This window comes from Macrosteles quadrilineatus, unplaced genomic scaffold, assembly GCF_028750875.1.
Source record: "Macrosteles quadrilineatus isolate MER2022 unplaced genomic scaffold, UCM_ALF_1.0 Scaffold_8__2_contigs__length_117827958, whole genome shotgun sequence".
NCBI lineage: Eukaryota > Metazoa > Arthropoda > Insecta > Hemiptera > Cicadellidae > Macrosteles > Macrosteles quadrilineatus.
The window spans coordinates 26,353,082-26,374,237 of record NW_026542601.1 but is presented as its reverse complement, the minus strand read 5'-3'; the positions used below and the strand labels follow the sequence as shown (position 1 = coordinate 26,374,237).

General features: G+C 35.1%; 1 protein-coding gene across 3 annotated transcripts; it reads right to left on the bottom strand.

Annotated features, from left to right (window-relative positions):
• Positions 1-1,969: 1,969 nt before the first annotated feature.
• On the bottom strand, positions 1,970-17,884 carry LOC129000713 (synaptotagmin-5). Of its 3 annotated transcripts, none has more exons than XM_054427681.1 (8): positions 17,716-17,884; positions 14,510-14,670; positions 13,069-13,238; positions 8,492-8,599; positions 7,229-7,349; positions 6,343-6,542; positions 3,651-3,768; positions 1,970-2,908 (listed from the first exon to the last, which is right to left on the bottom strand). In XM_054427681.1, exons 1-8 carry the CDS (start codon positions 17,859-17,861, stop codon positions 2,610-2,612), a joined length of 1,323 nt encoding a protein of 440 aa, XP_054283656.1. In that variant the 5' UTR covers positions 17,862-17,884; the 3' UTR covers positions 1,970-2,609. The 3 variants fall into 3 exon arrangements, with proteins under 3 accessions (XP_054283656.1, XP_054283657.1, XP_054283658.1); XM_054427682.1 differs by having other exon boundaries at positions 17,722-17,884; XM_054427683.1 differs by having other exon boundaries at positions 14,510-14,667; positions 17,722-17,884.
• Positions 17,885-21,156: the final 3,272 nt, after the last annotated feature.

Genomic DNA, 21,156 nt, shown 5'->3' with positions numbered 1-21,156 from the left:
CATTGAACTCCATTTATCAAAACCGACCTCCCATCCATCAATGACAGTTAAAACGTAAAATACTCAAAGATAGCCTAGATTGAGAATTTCTCAGACACTGTTTGTCATTTCATATTTCCATTTTGTAAAAATGAATGAATACAGTAGTTATAAATTTCCTCTACACCAAAACGCACTACGCAATGCATTAAATTATTTTCTTAGATCTGTTATTGGATCTGGAGCTGATTAAAACTATTTTAAATAAATATGGCCAGTAGGGGCCTAATTTAAAACTCTTCATAAGCTACGATATTAGAATCAATAGTCTGTAAGTGTTAAAACAACTATCACACAAAAGGTCAAACATGAAAGTGTTATGTTATTAAAGTTGTTATTGAGTTGGTTCATTAATATTTATTACACCAGAATAACAGTTTCCCAATGTATAGTTCTGTGCGTTATTGGGAATATTAATTTACCATTATATTGTTATTCCATTGTTTTATGTCTGACCATCTTTTAAAGTTCTTTTAAGGAAGAACTGAAAAATTTTCATTTTAAACTAGCTTTAAAACTAACCAAAAAGAGGACAAGTATGACGATGCCATATTCGTTAAGCAAAATCATAAAAAAAATAATTTATCTTATTTCTGTCTTAAAATAAACTGAACATTCTGAAAATTCCACCAATTTTTTTGTATGAAATAGTACATTGATAAAGCTCTTAAATATTATATTCTTAAATGTAAATGGTTATTATCTTTAACACTACATTTACTGTGTGTATCCCTTTTACTGCTGGTAAATGATTACATTACTGATTTAAATCTCCACTATAGATAAAAGTTAGATTTAGTGTCCAGTACACTGTGAGGTGGAAATAGTTTGATAGATGTCCCTAAGAACATTTAAATCCCCATATAACATATAACATGTTATATAACGTACGACATATAACACTATATAAATCTCTGTTGAGGTCAACTAATCAGCGAAACCTCATCTTCATTCCCATGTAACTCCTACGTCCTCATAAGTACCTCTTACATAATGTTGTATATTTATGCAATGCATGCAATTTTCAATTGCATTTAACTGAAAAGTGAAATGATTACGCATTTATAATGTTGTAAATAAACAATGCATACGTTAATTGTTATTTAATTTAAATATTATAAGTTTCAAATGATACTTTTCAGTTATTCCTTTACAAAAGTTTCAAAAGATAGTTCCACAAAGTAAACGGTTAGTATTTGATACAAAACATTCATAACTAAACATTTTTGTATTTGTTGAAAAGGAATCGTAAATAAATAAATCCATAGGTAATCACAAAATAAATAGACATTTATTTGTTAGTACATTAACAGCAATAGATAAGGGTTTGTAACAGTATTTCAGGGTCTTAATATAGGGAATAAATATTTAGTCTCATAAAGTTAAAACTTTCAATTGATCTTTTAAGGCAATCATTTCTTTTCGTAATATATGTACAATTTAAATAATACGAATATAGCTTCTTGATCAATTGCAGAAAATTTTAAATTATAAGAGGGAAATAGTTGACACCTGTGCCATTTATAAACTCTTATAGATAAAACTACAGTATATATAAATGCTCTTTTGCGTATATAGTACTGTACTTGAATACCTAGGTAAAAGCAAATACAAATCAATCTTTCCAGAATTAATTTATCTTTTTTCAAATCATTGAAATTAAGATAGATCAATTTTCCTTAAAGAACAATCTAATAGGGCTACTTTCTGCGTGTTGGGAGACAAATCGAACAAAAATGACGGGAAATTATAGGGAGGTCCAAATGGGTTTGATACTATGAGTTTTGTGTAATCTATATTACAAAATGTACAATAAGTCCGGGCTTTTTCAAATAAATTTCGCAGATAAAACGTTTTCCACAATAAATTAATTCTTTCATAAGTTAAAAACCCGCTATTACAATGAAACTAATGCTGAATGTATTTTTTTAGATAGGAAGTTTACATATTTTTATAGTTCTTTGAGTGAAATAGTTTTTACTGTGTTCTACATAGTTATCTTAAGCAAAATAGTAAAATAATTATTTTATTCCAATACTGCATATTAAATTCCTTCCTTTGAAAGATAAGAATAAAACGTTCTGAAATGTATCTACACCTCTTTAATGTTTGTATATACCAGTAATCAGTAATTAAAGAACAGTGTGTAACTTTACGAATCGTCCTTATTTTTACTTTCAATTAATTGACGTAGTTTGTATTCTCTATAAGATGTTTCAGCCTTAGAAATAATCAAACGAAAGAACCGTTATCTAGATCACAAATATACATTTCTACTATTGTTTCCATTAGTTCAATACAATATTGGTAAGTCAGTAGAATTTACATTCCATTGAGTATTAGTTCTAGACCTTCGCATGAACGTCAAATCAGTATTGTCATAATCCAAGCAAATTATTCACAATAAATTGTACATAATTTGTCCATCAGTTTCTCCGACGAGCACCTAAGAACTATGAGCTCGCAGGTGATGTGGCAACACTGCACGGTGATGGAGTCGTAAGTTTGGCAACAGCGCACGGTGCTCTCCGTGCACTCTATGGGTGGGATCAACAACTACACGTGTCAATTCACTCCGGGTCCGAGAGAGCGAGCCATTGTGCAGTAGCTGTCTTACTGGTCAACATCTGGTTGTAGAAATGTTTCTCCGTCTCCTGGCTGACCATGGCTCTGCCTAGAGACTCGCTCGGACCTAACAGGCTGTCGTGCATGACGTTGAACTCAATGCGACATTTGGTCAGCGCATCTTTGGATATGTCGAACGTGAGTGCCTCGTTGAATACAGGACTGACTGTGTTGCGATGAACTGACGTCTTCTTACGCTTCAATCGACGTCCGTTGGTAATCAGCGACACTTTGACGTAAGGATCTACAAAGTAAATACAATAGGTAAATATGATACACAATCATACAATAGGTATGTAAGATAGTGGCTTAGAAACTGTTTCATTGATCATGAAAATTTGTATCACACTTGTTCATGTATATCTGTGTAAAATCTTTAACTCCCAGTTGGTTTGCCAGATTTATAAGTTTGATTTTCAAACCATGGAATAGATTATCTGTAAATTTTACAAATCGGTAAACTTAGTTATGGTTTTTGTATTAGACAAATTCAAATATAAAGGAAATTATAACTTTTGAATACTTCTATTGAAAAGTGGAAATTCTCAATTAACCAGTAAAGTTGTATCTGTAGTGCCTGAAAACCCGATAGTTATATTCTAATGTATAATCATTCCTCCTCTTTCGGGGCTAATACTTCAATATCATTACAAAAATGAAAATTGTAATTTGTATTTTAATTCATGAAACTAAAGCTGTACGGTAATTCAAGATCGGTTTGAGAATTCCAAAATATCAACCCAATAATTTTTAAGACTCAAACATTATTCTATTATTGTAATTTTTGAAATATCACAACGCACACATTATTTTTAGGGGTTATCGCACGTAATCTGCTCGTCACACTATCCGTGAGCTGCTTAGAACTATGAGAACATCGTAGATATGGCAACACTGCACAGTTAGGTGGTAGGTTTGGCAACATCGCACGGAGCTTACGCTCTCCGTGCACTCTGTGGGTGCGAACTACAACTACACGAGCGTACCTGAGGAGGACCGTGTATCATCGACTACTCTGAGGTTTCTAGCCTTGATGACTACAACAGTGAGACGCTCGGCGGAGGGAAGGTACGCCAGAGACACCATCAGCTCTCCCAGCTCAGCCTACGAGTAACAATTAATTGGTTTAATGTTTAATTGATCACAGATAATAGCGCATACCACAACCAAAAATATAAAAAACTTAAATTAAGAAAGAAAATTTAGTTTGTTTTTGTATTGGTTGGCTACACATAAATTGAATACATTTACTTATTTGTACAAACAGTTATAAATCGTATGATATGAGGTCGGCAGAATTCTACCTGCTATTTCGCCCATATGATAAATACCATATTCCTGCTAAATGTTTGCTCATAAAGTATGTCTAAAACGGTTATGGTAATGGAATGAGCGAAAATATTCGATGTTTGATATGGATGAATGGTTGATAGTAATAAATTGATTACAAGACAGTGTAAAATACGTGAAGATAACGTTTTGAGATTTAAATTTTCCATAGATGGGATATTTTAGTTTAACAGAAACCCTGCTGTGTGAATATAATAGGATATTTACGCCTCCACGCATACCCATAAAAATATGTTTTGCATAGATTAATTTCCTAAATGTCAAGATAATGTCAAGGTTCACAGAACTAACAAGTGAAACCGCCCAAAGTACATAAATTACTTTTAAATTAGAAAGTCTGCATTGTTTCATCTCACTAAAGCTAAAATATTATTTTGTTTTTCATTGTATAAAGACATTTTGATTGTTTTTACTCACAATTTACCTTTCTACACCGTTCTCACATTACTATAAAAATTAAAACGATATGCCTATGTTTATTAATACAATCTAAAACATTTTATACGATTGTCATAATTAGTTGTGGGGAGGAGGTGAAAATGCATTGTTATTAGTAATCATAGTAAAATAAGTAATAAGGACAAATTTACGAATTTTGAAATTACTCTAAACAATCAATAGGAAATCTGTTCATAACCTGTTAACTATAACAACGTAATTACCCCTAATATTTTAGAGTTTTACATTCTCATTCGTAAAAACTGGGCATATATTTTATATTATTGGTGGTAACATTTGGAATAACACGAAAAGGCTTCTAGAGTTTGATAGTAAAACATCAGGGTTATAATATGGAAGAGATATAGTCCCAAGAGGGTTCAGTAGAAACGTGGGTAAGTGCTGAATTCTGTGGCTGCTGGCTTCAATTCCAGTTTATTTTCGATGACCCTACATTTATAAAAATATAGTTGAACCGAGGGAAGAATATAACAACCAAACAAATCTTGACTCTATTTTAACATTAAAGGGTTGTTTTAACAACGTTTATTTTTGTTTGATTAATTATGAGTAATAGTTGTACAAAATGGCATACCTCTTAAACTAACCGGATTTCTTCTGGTTAAGTTTTATCATCATTAAAAAGTGATTGAATTAGTAATTAAAGTATTGTGGGTCGATATTTCATGCCTGTATCATAACATTTGAATTGTCATTAAACTAAATGAATCTGTTATTATAATTTATGTATGCTGCATACTGTATATAAATAATTAATTGCCAATCAAAACTTTTCCATTGAACAAAGCAGCAGTAATTTAAAGTTTCGATTGAATGTATTTTCATCTATTGTCAGACACCCCTTCTGTATTGTTTGGAAACAACTTTTCAAAGTAAGTTTTCTTCCTTTATTTCCTTTTGCTTTCCATTTTTGTAACTAGCTCTATGAATCTATGTACACCAGAGTCGAATGTGTAAAGATTTTTGAATAAAAATAAAAGGTATATTTTAATAACAACTCAAATCATATTTCAATGTTTAAACGATTTGAACAATTATTTACAATATTAATATGAAATAATTTGTGTTGATAAACTAAAATAGGCCATCACGATATGTGTGGAGGAAAATATTTTGTCACAATTTGATTTATAGGTTAGTACAATACATATATTTATATAAACACTCGCAATTTTATGTATTATTACATAATTATGTGTGCATATACATTAAACTATAAAACTGAACTACCTAATTAAATAATCTCCTTTTAATTATAACCATTCAGAATTCTAAAAATTTATTATTTGTTATTAAAAGATTACATCTTTGTCGTAGTGATGATTGGACATTCATCTACCTCAGACATTTCTTCGGATCCCACAATACTTAATGCTTAAATACAGTACTTTTCATTGAAATAGCGACCACACAAAGTAGGTATTTTAAACCAATTATGAATGAGTGTAGGATGAGTGGCGCGATCTTGTTGTCTTGTTAGTGACTAAGGTCGACATAGACACACCTATTAATTAATAGCCCATACAGCTAATACCTATTAACTAACAACCAATGGGTTGTCTTTAATTAAGGCAGCTATTCGACCTATTGTGTACCCTTATTGTAGGAACTTAAATTCTCCAATTCCAGATCCTTTATGAATCCTGATTTATTTTTTTAACATTTTCCCCTAGATTTCCAAGCGATCTCGCATCCACTCTTACAGAGCTGGGTATTCAAATAATATGAGGAAAGCAATTCCTCACTCAGAAACTCCTCACAGAATGTTCTGCACAAGGGGTTCTCAACTAGAATAAAACTCACACTGTTTAAAAGTTGGTTATTTGTCTACTTCCCACCCACAACCACATTATTGACAGTGTCCCGTACCTTCGAGTCCTGTTCAGAGCACGGTCCTAGACCCTTCCACAGCGATACTTTGTCGGAGAGGTCAATGTTGGCCAAGGGCAGTTTGACCCCTCCAATGCTGTGGTGGCGAGAGTACGCGTCAAAATCGTACAAAATGATCTCCAACGTACGTCTGCCAAGCGCAGCTGGTCGCACCTCGAACACGAAGTCCTCGTCGAACACTACAACAAATTGCAACTTTAAAAAAACTCTTGATATGTGTAGCATTTGAGATTAGTGTTAAACAACAGTAGTCTAGTTGAAACTTACCATAGTCCACAATAATGGTAGGAAAATAGTCCACAAAATATCATCTCGAAATATGTGTAAACGTTGAGATCAGTGTTAAACCAGTTCTGATGTACGATATGCAACGCTAAGCCAATAACCGATTAAATATCCTGATGGAATCAGTTTCATCGATTGAATAATCTCATCCTCATTGTTCTGCTATTATATGATTTACATTTAAGAGCCATTGTACCTTTGAGCCGTAGCACTGATTGTATAAATGTGTTAGTGAGAATTATAATGAACTCATCATTGTGATGATTCAACAACAAAGGTGAAACATTCAAAACAACATAAAAAGTTAAATTCTTAGGATAGCCAATTGATCAAATCAGCTAATATTGTTATTCAATATACCAGTGAGATTTCCCATTAAATGCATTATTGACTTCTTTTGTAAAAGGTACTACGGAAGCGTGTAACATAACATTAACTTAGGCTATAGACTGACAAGGCTAACAGCAGCTTCAGTGAGCTATCAACACTCTTCGCCATACTTAAAAACGGTCCCTTAAAACACGAAAAATGCTAATTTGACGTAGGGGACATCCAAAGTGTTTTATAATAAGTAGATTACCAGGATTGAGAGTGCGTTTATGTATTCTAGTCTGCCATACGTTGGTTCGGTCTGGCAGCAGACGGATCTTGGCGTAAGGGTCAGCTGTTCCACTGAAGTCCCTGGCTTGTAGATCATGAGCCTAAAAAAGAAAAAAGAAAAAAAAAATCTAAATGAACAGTTTAGTGAAGTGTAGATGGACTATTAGTCATATGCAGTAGTTTCAATATGAAATATGAATATTGTTAAGCAAATTTTAGTAAGAATATTATTTAAAAAACAAATAGGCATCTAAAGCCAAAAATATAATCTTGGTGCCTATTGATTACTATTTTACAAAAAAACTAATACGCACCTTAAACCTGTGGTTGGTCTTCAAACAGTTAATTATACACATTTTTGATGGGGTTTTATGCATTTAAAATTTCATGACAACATAAATAGTGTAGACAGCAATTTTCTGTTACAATAATGATGTACTATAAATGTAACTTAACAAGACATACTTCAATAAAGTATGTAAAAACTGACAAAGTGTTTGATTAAATTTAATCTTTAAACCCTACTATTTAATATTTAAATGTTCACTTTTATTTAACAGAAGCTGGACATTTTCATAATAGAAGAAGTATAGATATATTTTAATCATAATCGTTAAATGCCACTAAAGAGAAGAGAAATCATAAATATAACAAAGCTTTAAAATCAAAGAGGTTTTGTGATAATGTGAAAGGTTCCTATCATGAGCGGAACTTAATTGTTTTGTCTGCCGATGATATGTTTTACGTTCCTTTTTATTACATCACTGAACAGCTTTAATTGGTTTTATTCATGAAGCCATATTACTTTTTACGATTATTTGTTTATTTTAATTAACTATAATGTTTGCCTCTGATACGTCTTTAAATTTTAACCCTCCAAGATAAATATGTCTGAAAATGTTGGCAATTTACGAGTTAGTATAGTACGGAATTTTATGAATATAAAAATAATTTAAGGTTAACTTTTTTGGAGTAAAATCCGAACTGAAACTAAAAAATGATTTTACCAGTATTTATTTACAAATAGCTTTGTACACCGATTGTTTATTAAAACAATAATTTAAAACATGTGAATTCTATCAAATATAGCACAGTGAGCAAATATTAAATTATGTTGAATTTTTAAAGAGGAAATAATTAAACTACTTAAAAATCACATATTCATTGTAAAAATGTCTAGCAATTATTTTGGAAATACATAGGAAATATGGTTCAATAATCAATTGAGCATTGCTCCTCTCACCTCATTAAGTCTGATGGTGAGTATTCCAGCGGCAGGATCATATGTTAGAGTTAGATGGACGGATCCCCGCAACTCCTCCGGCTCACTAGAAGACCTGGCTGGCTGAGACTGAAGTCATATATTGATATCAAACACGAAAAATAATCCAAATAGCCTAAAAATTAGTAAAAGTATGATCTGTTAAGTTCTCAAAAATATGTTCTAAACCTTAGATCGTGATGTGCACGTAAAGGAGTTTAAGAACGAAACGAAAGTTACACGTTGGTGAATACATCTGGATTTATGCAAACCACAATGTGCTCTTGGGCAACTATTTTTGACTATACCAAATGGTCCATTTGAGGATCAGAACTAGATTTTCTGCAGCTTCATTTGAAGGTATCCATCACAAATAATAAATCTTTTTAACACACGTACATGGACATTAAAACACGCATATAGACCAAAACTCATCTTAACACAAATGCAAGGTCCGGTTGAGGGGGTTGGGATATTAATGTGTCGGCTAGTACAACGTGAATATGACAGTGTTTGATATAGAAGCAACAAAGGAATTAAAGATTAACTGAGTATAAAGTAAATAGTATTGTTGTTTTTTTCTAAAGGAAAAAAACAAGAAACCAATGCTATAGCATCAGGATAATCCTAACCAGATAACTGGAGACCACATAAATAATGTTTGCATACAATTCTATAAGAATTCAGTTGGTTTTAGTCAGTATTAAAGCTTCACAATAGATCACACCCCCATCCCTCTCTCGTCTTCTATTCATACTTGATTTGGTTCACAATTCACCATCTGCGTCGCTATTTCAGTGTTATAGCTTAAGTCACATCCCAATATATCAGTAATTTATTTAAAGACTCTTGTTTAAAATGTACCATTAAAGGCGGTCGCAAAACGTTTTTCGATCACCAAGAGTGTCAAATGAAGTTCTTTTAGATGCAACAGGTGCCTGACTCCAATGCGAATCTTACGTGGAATGATTATACAACAGAACCCTTTAGAATATTTGAATCCCCGTTTCACATAAAATAAATCTTCGTCAATTGGCAATGAAAAATACGATACGAAATTTTTGTATGGCATGTGAACTTTACTTGATTTTTTAGTATAACATTTTGAGTGATATCAATTGTTATTTGTTTCTTTGTTGTAGTTTGAATCACAATGTATTTTCTTAAACAAACAATTATGAAAATCAGACTCTAAACCATTAGTATTATGACTAATCTTACAGTAATGCATCTTCAGAGCTGCAATAGCCTTACGCTCCGTGGCCCTTTTGTTTTTGCCAACACAAAACCCCGTCAATTCAAAAGGTGAAATGAAATTGCGACAACCTTTGTTTAACTTAGATGACAAGTTGTAATGTTAAATTAATTACTGGTGAAATTTGTGGAGAAACTTAGAAGCGTTTTGGCATGACATAGTGAAAACACCTCTCTAAACTGTGCATTGGGTTTTCAACAATCAACTAAAACTCACAGCTTAAAGCTAAACAATTTCTGTAACTTACTTCTACCTGAATCTTAAGTTTACATCAACGTGAATGTACTCAAAAGTTATCTTAAAAAGTTTTAACTCAAACTACATCACCGAACAAAAGGTAAACCAATCATATTTTGTTCATAAACAATATAGTATTCTTTGGGAGAAACAGACCATATATATTTAAGAAAATATTTACATGGAAAATCTAATTGGGCAAATGGAAATTCACTTAGTCTGCAGCAGGTGTGCTGTAGCAAGGTATCAAACATTTATAAATATTTTAATATTTTATTTAAATGCAAGGTGTTAATTTTTTGTTGGGCTTAGAAACTTGAGAAGGTTCCCTCATACACAAATGCCCTCCTCAGTGGTGTAGGTGGAAAAACATACATTTTTCCTTCACATGTAAGCATGTAGATTTAGGTGTGCTTCAATTCACCAAGCTTTCGCATAATCAAATAACTAAAATCCTTCAGTGATTTGGAGGAGCCTTTAGGTCAACCCTCCAGATTTTTCAATGGCCTGGATGCAACATTTTGTACACAGATTGTACGCATTAAAATATCTTGCATAAGGGTGAACGAGATGTACATCACAGGGGGTGAGGGGGGATATTACAGCTGGTCGGGGGGGGGGGGGGGGGGTTGAGTGGCTCGGTCACTGAAGTGTTCTCAGCTTCTCCACAATTCAAGTTTTTGCCCGAGACCGTCCGTTCCACCCCTATCCAGCTTAGATCAATTCATTACTAAAACTTCGATCAAATAAAAAAATGAGATGATTATTATACGAATTTAAAATTTATTTTCAAAACTCAGACCATTTTGTTTTTATGGGTGGCTAGGCACCCATATGGTAAGATTGCCTTCAAAACTAACAAAAGAGTGTAGTTATAAATTCTTTAGTCTTAATGCAATTAATTGTAAAATATCCTGTAGATGGATCAGTTGTTATCATTGGTGAGTAATTAAGTTTAAATATTCGCGGTGATTACCAATACATAACCGTTAATTGATTATTGATTTTTGTAATAAATGAATTAAATATTCCATTAAAATCTGTATATTAAAGATTATTGGTTTTTCTTTTACAATTCGGTTTGGCTCTTCTACCCGACGGATTTTCATAATTTTGGTCTTAAATTAAAGGCAATCACGCACAGATTTACTATCAAGCATCGGCATTCATTTACCTGATGTATATTTCGAGTTATGAATTAAAGCGACTTCCTTCATGTACATTTCTCATGGGAGTAAAATTTGGGTTTTTTCTTACGGATTCGTTTGACTTATTCGTGTTGATTATCAATACACAACCGTTAATTGACTATTGATAATATTTGTAATAAATGAACTAAATATGCCATTAAAATGTGCGATTGTAAATTATTGCGTTATAATTTATTAGTAAAATAACATTAAACTTAACTTATTTGTTTTTGAAAGATTTGCAAACATGGCTTAAAAGTTGTCGTCCCATGTTTACCTAACACTATGTGTAAAAATGCATTAAAAAAATTGCTATCCAAAGGTTGTGCACAGTATTTATATTAGATTTAACCACAAAAATTAAACTTGACACCCCAATACCTTTTAGGGTTCTACGGTTCTACTAAACGGCAGGAACGTAATTGAATTAAGTTTAACAATAGAACCAGAAGTTCCATTGGTTACACCGGGTTTAGTAGCGTTTCATTACTAATGAACCCTCTTCATGGAACTTGAAGCTGCAATTAGAGTAAATGATGCTCCATTATACCTCATTACTAATTATACGGTAATAGTTGTTGTTATCAATACTGTTTCAATTAAGTTGCAGGAATGATTATCTTACTATTACAAACTTGTTACTTGTAAAATATATGTTGTGTTTCTGTTAGATGTTTTAGAAAATTTCATTCATATTTATGTACCTATGTTATTGTTTATACAGCGTGTCCCGTAAGTAAACAGCCAAACTCCGGAAAATGGTTCCATGGGTCAAAATAAAGAGAAAATCTTTAAAAACATTTTTTTCTTAAATCACTTTGTTAACCAGATATTCACCATTTTGTATTTTTTACATAAAAAGTTTTATTTATAAAGTTTTTCAACCGATATTTATAAAACTTGGTATATATGTTAAGGTAGAAAAGCTCCTAAATTAGAAAAAAATTATCTTGATTCAACTTAAAATTTCTAAATGGTGGCCATTTTAATTTTTTGAACTTGAATTTCTAAAAAACGTCTAATTTTATGAAAGAAATGCCAAGAACACTTTTATTTATAATTTTTAATTCCCTATCAAACGATATCAACTTAAAAGATGGAATAAGAAATAGCTGAAATATTACGATATTTAGCTGTAAAATGGGGTAGAATAAGGCAGAAGCTAGTCAGGTTTGTCCCATTTTAAAACTTAAAATCGTAATATTTCAGCCATTTCTCATTCAATCTTTTTGAACTTGATATTTGAAGGGAATTGAAAATCCTAAATAAAAGTGTTCTTGGCATTTTTTTCATAAAATTGGCCGTTTTTGAGTAGTTAAATTTAAAAAGCTAAAATGGCTGCCATTTTGAAATTTTAAGTTCGATAAAAATTAACTTGTTTTCTAACATGGGTCTCTTTTACCGTAACCTACATACCAAGTTTTATAAAGATCTATTGAATAAATGCAAAAATAAAAATGTTTATGTAAAGAATACTAAATGGCGGATATTGGTTAACAAAGCGATTTTAGAAAAAATATTTTTCTTGACTTTCTCTTTATTTTGACCCAAGAAATCACTAGGTAAAATATGTTTCCACCTTTTTTGAACACCCTGTATATTTGAACACCCCGAAATCCCGCGCTCATCCACTAGCCCAGCTATTGTGCTCACCTTGGAATATAATGGCTACTGGTTCAATCTCAAGCAAGATTCTGAGCTTAGATGCAATTTGCCATTGGGTTATAAAAAAATGATACTATATAACTGAAGGTCCTCACATAGTGACCAGGTTTATGGAAGTTCCATTACAAAACGTAATTAATGGTGTTAAAACATACACAAAGTCCCCATGACTTTACACTATAACGTTTTCTCTATAAAAATAAAGTAATCACCTGGTAGAGCGTCGTGTCTATCTTGGTATGGTCCAGCTTGGTGTGCATGCTGGACACCCTGGGTCGAGTAGTGGTCAAGACGACTTGCTTGTCGTTGCGGACGAGGGGCTCTGCCCCACCCGAGAACTGTGAGGGGGTGGGCGACCGTGGGGACCCTGGGGGCGAGTCGTCTGGAAACATGTGCAAGAGGATCAGAAGAAGTTCTAAACTTAACATAATGGGTGGTTTTAAACATGGAACACTTAATGTTTATGTGTTATTTAAGGAATTATAGCGGAGATTTTGCGTCACGATTTGAGGTAATGACGTTTTGAGATTTGGACATTTTGAGATAAGGACGTTTTAAGATATGGACACTAACCATGATAAAAATATTCACAATAATTCATTAATTTATATAATCTCTCCATCTTAAAAATAAACTTCAAACGAATGTCGAAACGAATGATACACTTTGAATGAATCCATTGTAAAAGATCAAAGAAAGGATCAGCATGTCAGGATATTGAATACACGAACATATTGTAATATTATTATTTATAATGCTGAAATGACAGAGAAACAATAACAAAACTATGTTTGAATAATTTATTTGAAAATGGAGGACATGCTTAATCAATATGTTCTCATACCGTGCATCTATACCTTTTGTGCTTTAATTTCTTTATTCTGAAGCAAATACGAGATAAATAATATACATTTTTTATAGTTTGTGCTTGCTTGTTGTCACGGCAATTGTTTGCGTTGATGATTATCGTATATTCTTGCCTCATATCATTGACTATAAATCCTCATATGTATGCATGTTAAAAGTACGTAGAGAATGAGTAAACTATCACCGAAGCTACCAAAACGTGTTCTTCGTGGTCTGAAGGGTCTGAAAATTGGATTCTGCCAAAATATGATTGTTACAAATGTTACATGGAACTGTGGAAAATTTCCTCTAAAATGCATCTCAATCCCTACAAGTAAATATTGTTTCCTCACTTTTCATCCTCAGTTTTTTAATTATTTTTTTTGCATACCAAATGACCAAATATAAAAAAAATTTAGCTGAAAATCAAATTATACTAAATATTGACTAAAATTACAATTGTACAAGTGGAAAAAAGTCCCGGGTCCGGAATGGTTAAATATTGAAAAGTAATAAAGATAGAGCTTCAAGGCTTGGTACACAGAACTAACTGGGCATATAATCATTTAACACGTTATTCAGTGGTGTGATACCTCTTCAGGGGGGCGGCCCGTTTCGAGTTAGAAGCTGTCTACTTTGGACTTGGACATGAAGTTTTGAAGCCTCTTTATTACTTTTTGGAATATTTAACCGTCCCGGCATTTTTTCCCACCCTGTATATATGTATAAGTTAAGTGTTCGTATAATTTATGTATGTGCATCTAATCATCATATAATTATGTTTAGTAAGTGGTCAATGATGCTAACCGTTTGATGAAGCCTCGCTCTGACAGACGCTCGACTGCCTCTGCAGGTTGGGAGGGACCCAGAACTTGTCTTGGCTAGGTGAGCGGTTCAGCGATCTCCTGCTGCCGCTGTCTTGTGACGTCATCGCCTCCACTGAGCCCGTCACCAGGGCCTCCTGGCTGCTGTAACATTCCACATCAGCTGTTCTGTGGGGTCTTTCAAGAGAGTGTCTCCACTAGATAAATTTGCAAGATGCATGTAAGTCAGCTGTCAAACCCGATAATTTTTTCGAATGGAATAACGTCAGGTAACGTCAAGTAAGTTAGATTACTTTAAATGCCCTTCAATTGCATTGTGAGATTTCAATAGTGGCAGTCATCATATTGAAAAGACTTAGCCTACTCTCTACACTTCGAGATTCTTAGTATAGATCTTACGGTCATGCCTGTTTCATAGTTCATTTCTAGTGATGAATTACTATAGTCGGGACCACGTAAGTTTGCAGTTGGTGGCAGCCAATCACAAGACAAGGCTAGTGCAAAGTTGCTACATCGCACTAATAAAATATACTAAGCAATATTTTCAAATCAGCTGGTATTATTAGATTTGGGAACACCGCACGGTTCTCATTGGTTCATTCAAACCCGTATGGTAAATAGGCTCCTCCCTCAACTGCAAACTTATGTGGTCCCGACTCTATGTAAGTTATGTGTTTATAAACACAAAAATAGTGGTATGGGATATTGTTTTTTTAGCTTGTTGTTTGTTGTTGTGTTGTTGTTTTGTTGTTGTTTTTTTTTTGTCGTTGTTGTGTTGTGGTAAGAACAAAGAACCTCAATAACAGTAAGTGAAAGACAGCATCATGCAGATAAGACTGTAGAATAAGTATTCAAAACTTGTTTTGTTTAATTTTATCAATTGCTTAAGTAACGATTTGGGGTCTTTTGGTTATACTGTGGGAGTAGTTATACAATGCTGCACGTTAGTTAATCTTGAGTTTTAAAATTACCAATAATTCTCTTATTGTAATCGAATAGTATGGAATTAATTTGTTAATTGTTATTGTTATATCATAGAGGAAACCCATAAATCTATGACGTATAAGTACTTTGTTTGAAAGTACCATCACTGACCAAACAATAAACTATCAAACAATAAACACTGTAACCAGGCTCTATGCTAGGTTGCGTGAGCTAACATGGGATCTTGTCACGCACATTTCCTGTCACATAACATAACAAGGGCAAATATTTCGGCTTTTTTACCTTATAATTTACATTCAGCTTTGAAAACTGCCTTGAAAATCATCGCCAGTGAACGTGAGGTAGAACAAATAATTTTTAATTTCATTCTTAATGATTTATTAGTATTTATTTGTAAACAACAGTCATAATAATTTTATAGGTGAAAACTCATAAAAACAATATATGGATAAAAACATAACTAGCAGGAAATCTTACTTTGCAATGGTATTTAGCAAAAAGAAACCAATTTAAACAATGAAGAAAATTCCAAATCAAAATGGCAGATCTTCACGAGGCTCAGCCCAAGATAGGGTTTTCTAATTATATGAATATGCCTATGGGTAGGCCTAGTTTTTTATTATCTACCATTGTGTAAAGTTCTAGCCAAGTCAGTACAGTTATTGAGTTTTATTTTTCGGAACAAACATACATACAAAAACCTAATTTTCATCATAATTATTCCGATTTACATACAATTTAGAATTCACAAAGAATATACGTTGCAGCCAGGTTTGTATATTAGAACATTCTTAAATGTGGTTTTGCAAATAACCTATTTAATTATGTATTATCTCCACTGACATTTAAAAAATATATGTGAGAAGACGTATTTGAAGATAAACGATATGAGTATTTTCTTTTTTTGACAACCCGATCCTTTAATGTCTTACTTTGGTAAAAGGAGTGTAAACCTTTTTTTTGCCAGTCACATTTTTGAATACTACAAAATTATATTAACGTATAAGGTTATATAATTAATGATAAATTGTATTTTTGTATACATATATTAGGTTCAAATTAATTTTATAAAATAAATGTATATTTAACTAATTACTCTTTCATTATATTCTTACCAACTTTACGCACCAAATCATCTCATTAATCAAGGATGCCAGAGTTAAAAATGTCAGAAGAGTGTAAAATTATCTGATATTGCTCTCTAATTGCTTTTAAATTGGACGAAGCCTTCCTGTAGTTGATGAAAACATCTCGACTATCCCGTAGAGAACTATTGATTAAACTTAGTTTGGAAGTTGTGTAGACAGAAAATATTCGATAAATTCTGTTTAATAAGACAAATATTTTTTATTAATTTATTTTTCGAACCACTAGGCCTATTTTCAATCATATTGCATATTTTGACTACCATAAAATGCAATAATAAGGAATTTTATTAAAAGTGTTAAACAAAAACTTTGCAGGTTTACAAATTGGATATGGATATGGAATTAATATGAATAAAAACATTTACGAAGTTATTAAAACTAGTTGCTCTGCCAGTGCTCCGAATCGGGTAGAAAATATATTTTGGTTACTCACTTGTCCAATGCTAATTGCTGGATGATTAAGGCTTTAGTTCTTGATATAAATTAATGTCCATGTAAAAAGGATAATAAATATACAGAATACTTATATTTACCAATTGGAGCATATAAGACTCCTCCCTTACTAAACTGTTCTTGTTTCACCCAAGTGTTGTTTATATATATAGCAAACTGAACTAATGCGTAATCAATTGAAAACGCATATTTTCAGAATCAAAAGGGTCGGACATTGATATAAAACAATCTCACATCATAAGGTAAACTTATTGTTACTTTTTGAGGTACAGCACAGACAATTTATGGTAAAAATCAAAAGATTTACTCGGGAAAAGTACACTAACAAGTTACAATTATAAACAAAAACAAATGTAACATCCGTCGCATCTTAAATATTTAAAATCCGATTTAACACAATACAACCCTTTGATTAGTCTGTGCCCTCAGGACTATTGAAAAACTGATATTTTTCGGGGAAGTTTCTCATCAAGTCCTTTCATACAAGTAGGCGCTTGATGGGCTCAAGGTTTACAATTTTGCCAAAATGTTTCGAGATCCTTAAACTTTATATATAGATCATTTATTTTGTATCATGAGTTTATTATTATACTCGTATCTATGTAAGTAGTAAGTGTAAATAGAACAAATATTGTATATTTACCCGTACCTCCTGTTGAACTCGACATCTGCAGACTCTAAAAGGTTCTTCTCAAACCAATTAAGGCGATACCTCTTGGAACAGGCGACATACATCAGCATAGCTCCCAGAAGGACTACCACGAACGACACTACCCCGTACAGCGCCATGTAGTAGCTTGCCTGTGGGTTACCCCGTGAATCGTCCATTCTGTAACACAAAACAAGCGACATACATCAGCATAGCTCCCAGTAGGACTACCACGAACGACACTACCCCGTACAGCGCCATGTAGTAGCTTGCCTGTGGGTTACCCCGTGAATCGTCCATTCTGTAACACAAAACAAGCGACGTACATCAGCATAGCTCCCAGTAGGACTACCACGAACGACACTACCCCGTACAGCGCCATGTAGTAGCTTGCCTGTGGGTTACCCCGTGAATCGTCCATTCTGTAACACAAAACAAGCGACATACATCAGCATAGCTCCCAGGAGAACTACCACGAAAGACACTACCCCGTACAGCGCCATGTAGTAGCTTGCCTGTGGGTTACCCCGTGAATCGTCCATTCTGTAACACAAAACAAGCGACGTACATCAGCATAGCTCCCAGTAGGACTACCACGAACGACACTACCCCGTACAGCGCCATGTAGTAGCTTGCCTGTGGGTTACCCCGTGAATCGTCCATTATGTAACACAAAACAAGCGACATACATCAACATAGCTCCCAGAAGGACTACCACGAACGACACTACCCCGTACAGCGCCATGTAGTAGCTTGCCTGTGGGTTACCCCGTGAATCGTCCATTCTGTAACACAAAACAAGCGACGTACATCAGCATAGCTCCCAGTAGGACTACCACGAACGACACTACCCCGTACAGCGCCATGTAGTAGCTTGCCTGTGGGTTACCCCGTGAATCGTCCATTCTGTAACACAAAACAAGCGACATACATCAGCATAGCTCCCAGGAGAACTACCACGAAAGACACTACCCCGTACAGCGCCATGTAGTAGCTTGCCTGTGGGTTACCCCGTGAATCGTCCATTCTGTAACACAAAACAAGCGACGTACATCAGCATAGCTCCCAGTAGGACTACCACGAACGACACTACCCCGTACAGCGCCATGTAGTAGCTTGCCTGTGGGTTACCCCGTGAATCGTCCATTATGTAACACAAAACAAGCGACATACATCAACATAGCTCCCAGAAGGACTACCACGAACGACACTACCCCGTACAGCGCCATGTAGTAGCTTGCCTGTGGGTTACCCCGTGAATCGTCCATTCTGTAACACAAAACAAGCGACATACATCAGCATAGCTCCCAGAAGGACTACCACGAACGACACTACCCCGTACAGCGCCATGTAGTAGCTTGCCTGTGGGTTACCCCGTGAATCGTCCATTATGTAACACAAAACAAGCGACATACATCAACATAGCTCCCAGAAGGACTACCACGAACGACACTACCCCGTACAGCGCCATGTAGTAGCTTGCCTGTGGGTTACCCCGTGAATCGTCCATTATGTAACACAAAACAAGCGACATACATCAACATAGCTCCCAGAAGGACTACCACGAACGACACTACCCCGTACAGCGCCATGTAGTAGCTTGCCTGTGGGTTACCCCGTGAATCGTCCATTCTGTAACACAAAACAAGCGACATACATCAGCATAGCTCCCAGAAGGACTACCACGAACGACACTACCCCGTACAGCGCCATGCAGTAGCTTGCCTGTGAGTTACCCCGTGAATCGTCCATTCTGTAACACAAAACAAGCGACGTACATCAGCATAGCTTCCAGGAGAACTACCACGAACGACACTACCCCATACAGCGCCATGTAGTAGCTTGCCTGTGGGTTACCCCGTGAATCGTCCATTCTGTAACACAAAACAAGCGACATACATCAGCATAGCTCCCAGAAGGACTACCACGAACGACACTACTCCGTACAGCGCCATGTAGTAGCTTGCCTGTGGGTTACCCCGTGAATCGTCCATTCTGTAACACAAAACAAGCGACATACATTAGCATAGCTCCCAGAAGAACTACCACGAACGACACTACCCCGTACAGCGCCATGTAGTAGCTTGCCTGTGGGTTACCCCGTGAATCGTCCATTCTGTAACACAAAACAAGCGGCATACATTAGCATAGCTCCCAGAAGAACTACCACGAACGACACTACTCCGTACAGCGCCATGTAGTAGCTTGCCTGTGGGTTACCCCGTGAATCGTCCATTCTGTAACACAAAACAAGCGACATACATCAGCATAGCTCCCAGGAGAACTACCACGAACGACACTACCCCGTACAGCGCCATGTAGTAGCTTGCCTGTGGGTTACCCCGTGAATCGTCCATTCTGTAACACAAAACAAGCGGCATACATTAGCATAGCTCCCAGAAGAACTACCACGAACGACACTACCCCGTACAGCGCCATGTAGTAGCTTGCTTGTGGGTTACCCCGTGAATCGTCCATTCTGTAACACAAAACAAGCGGCATACATTAGCATAGCTCCCAGAAGAACTACCACGAACGACACTACCCCGTACAGCGCCATGTAGTAGCTTGCTTGTGGGTTACCCCGTGAATCGTCCATTCTGTAACACAAAACAAGCGGCATACATTAGCATAGCTCCCAGAAGGACTACCACGAACGACACTACCCCGTACAGCGCCATGTAGTAGCTTGCCTGTGGGTTATCCCGTGAATCGTCCATTCTGTAACACAAAACAAGCGACATACATCAGCATAGCTCCCAGAAGAACTACCACGAACGACACTACCCCGTACAGCGCCATGTAGTAGCTTGCCTGTGGGTTACCCCGTGAATCGTCCATTCTGTAACACAAAACAAGCGACATACATCAACATAGCTCCCAGTAGGACTACCACGAACGACACTACCCCGTACAGCGCCATGTAGTAGCTTGCCTGTGGGTTACCCCGTGAATCGTCCATTCTGTAACACAAAACAAGCGACGTACATCAGCATAGCTTCCAGGAGACCTACCACGAACGACACTACCCCATACAGCGCCATGTAGTAGCTTGCCTGTGGGTTACCCCGTGAATCGTCCATTCTGTAATACAAAACACATGTTCATTAATTTATTATAGGGGACATTTTCCATTACAGTTGGCGGGAAACTGAGTTTTCGCAAGTTTTTGTGGTCTGGGTTCTGATCCTGTCTTCAGGTGGAAAGTTCCTAAAACATAACAAGATTACTGACCTTAAACTGAAAATTGCTATAGTTTATTTTTTAGTTTGGCGGGCTCTTTTGTATTGGCCTGTCCACCCACATGATCTACATAACAGGGCTTGTATGTGTTATGTATCCTGCAAAGCAAGGAATGAGCTGACCCAGTACAAGTGTGAATTGTCTTGATAAAAAGTTGTGCAGGTATCAGCATTGCACATAATGCAGCACAGA

Bases quoted from the DNA above. Each gene is read 5' to 3' on its own strand.
- LOC129000713 (XM_054427681.1), bottom strand. From the start codon at position 17,861: ATGGCGCTGTACGGGGTAGTGTCGTTCGTGGTAGTCCTTCTGGGAGCT. The intron at 7,350-8,491 runs GTGAGAGGAGCA...TTTCTTTTTTAG, and splicing joins TCACCATCAGACTTAATGAG to GCTCATGATCTACAAGCCAG. The intron at 3,769-6,342 runs GTACGGGACACT...TGTTACTCGTAG, and splicing joins GCTCTGAACAGGACTCGAAG to GCTGAGCTGGGAGAGCTGAT.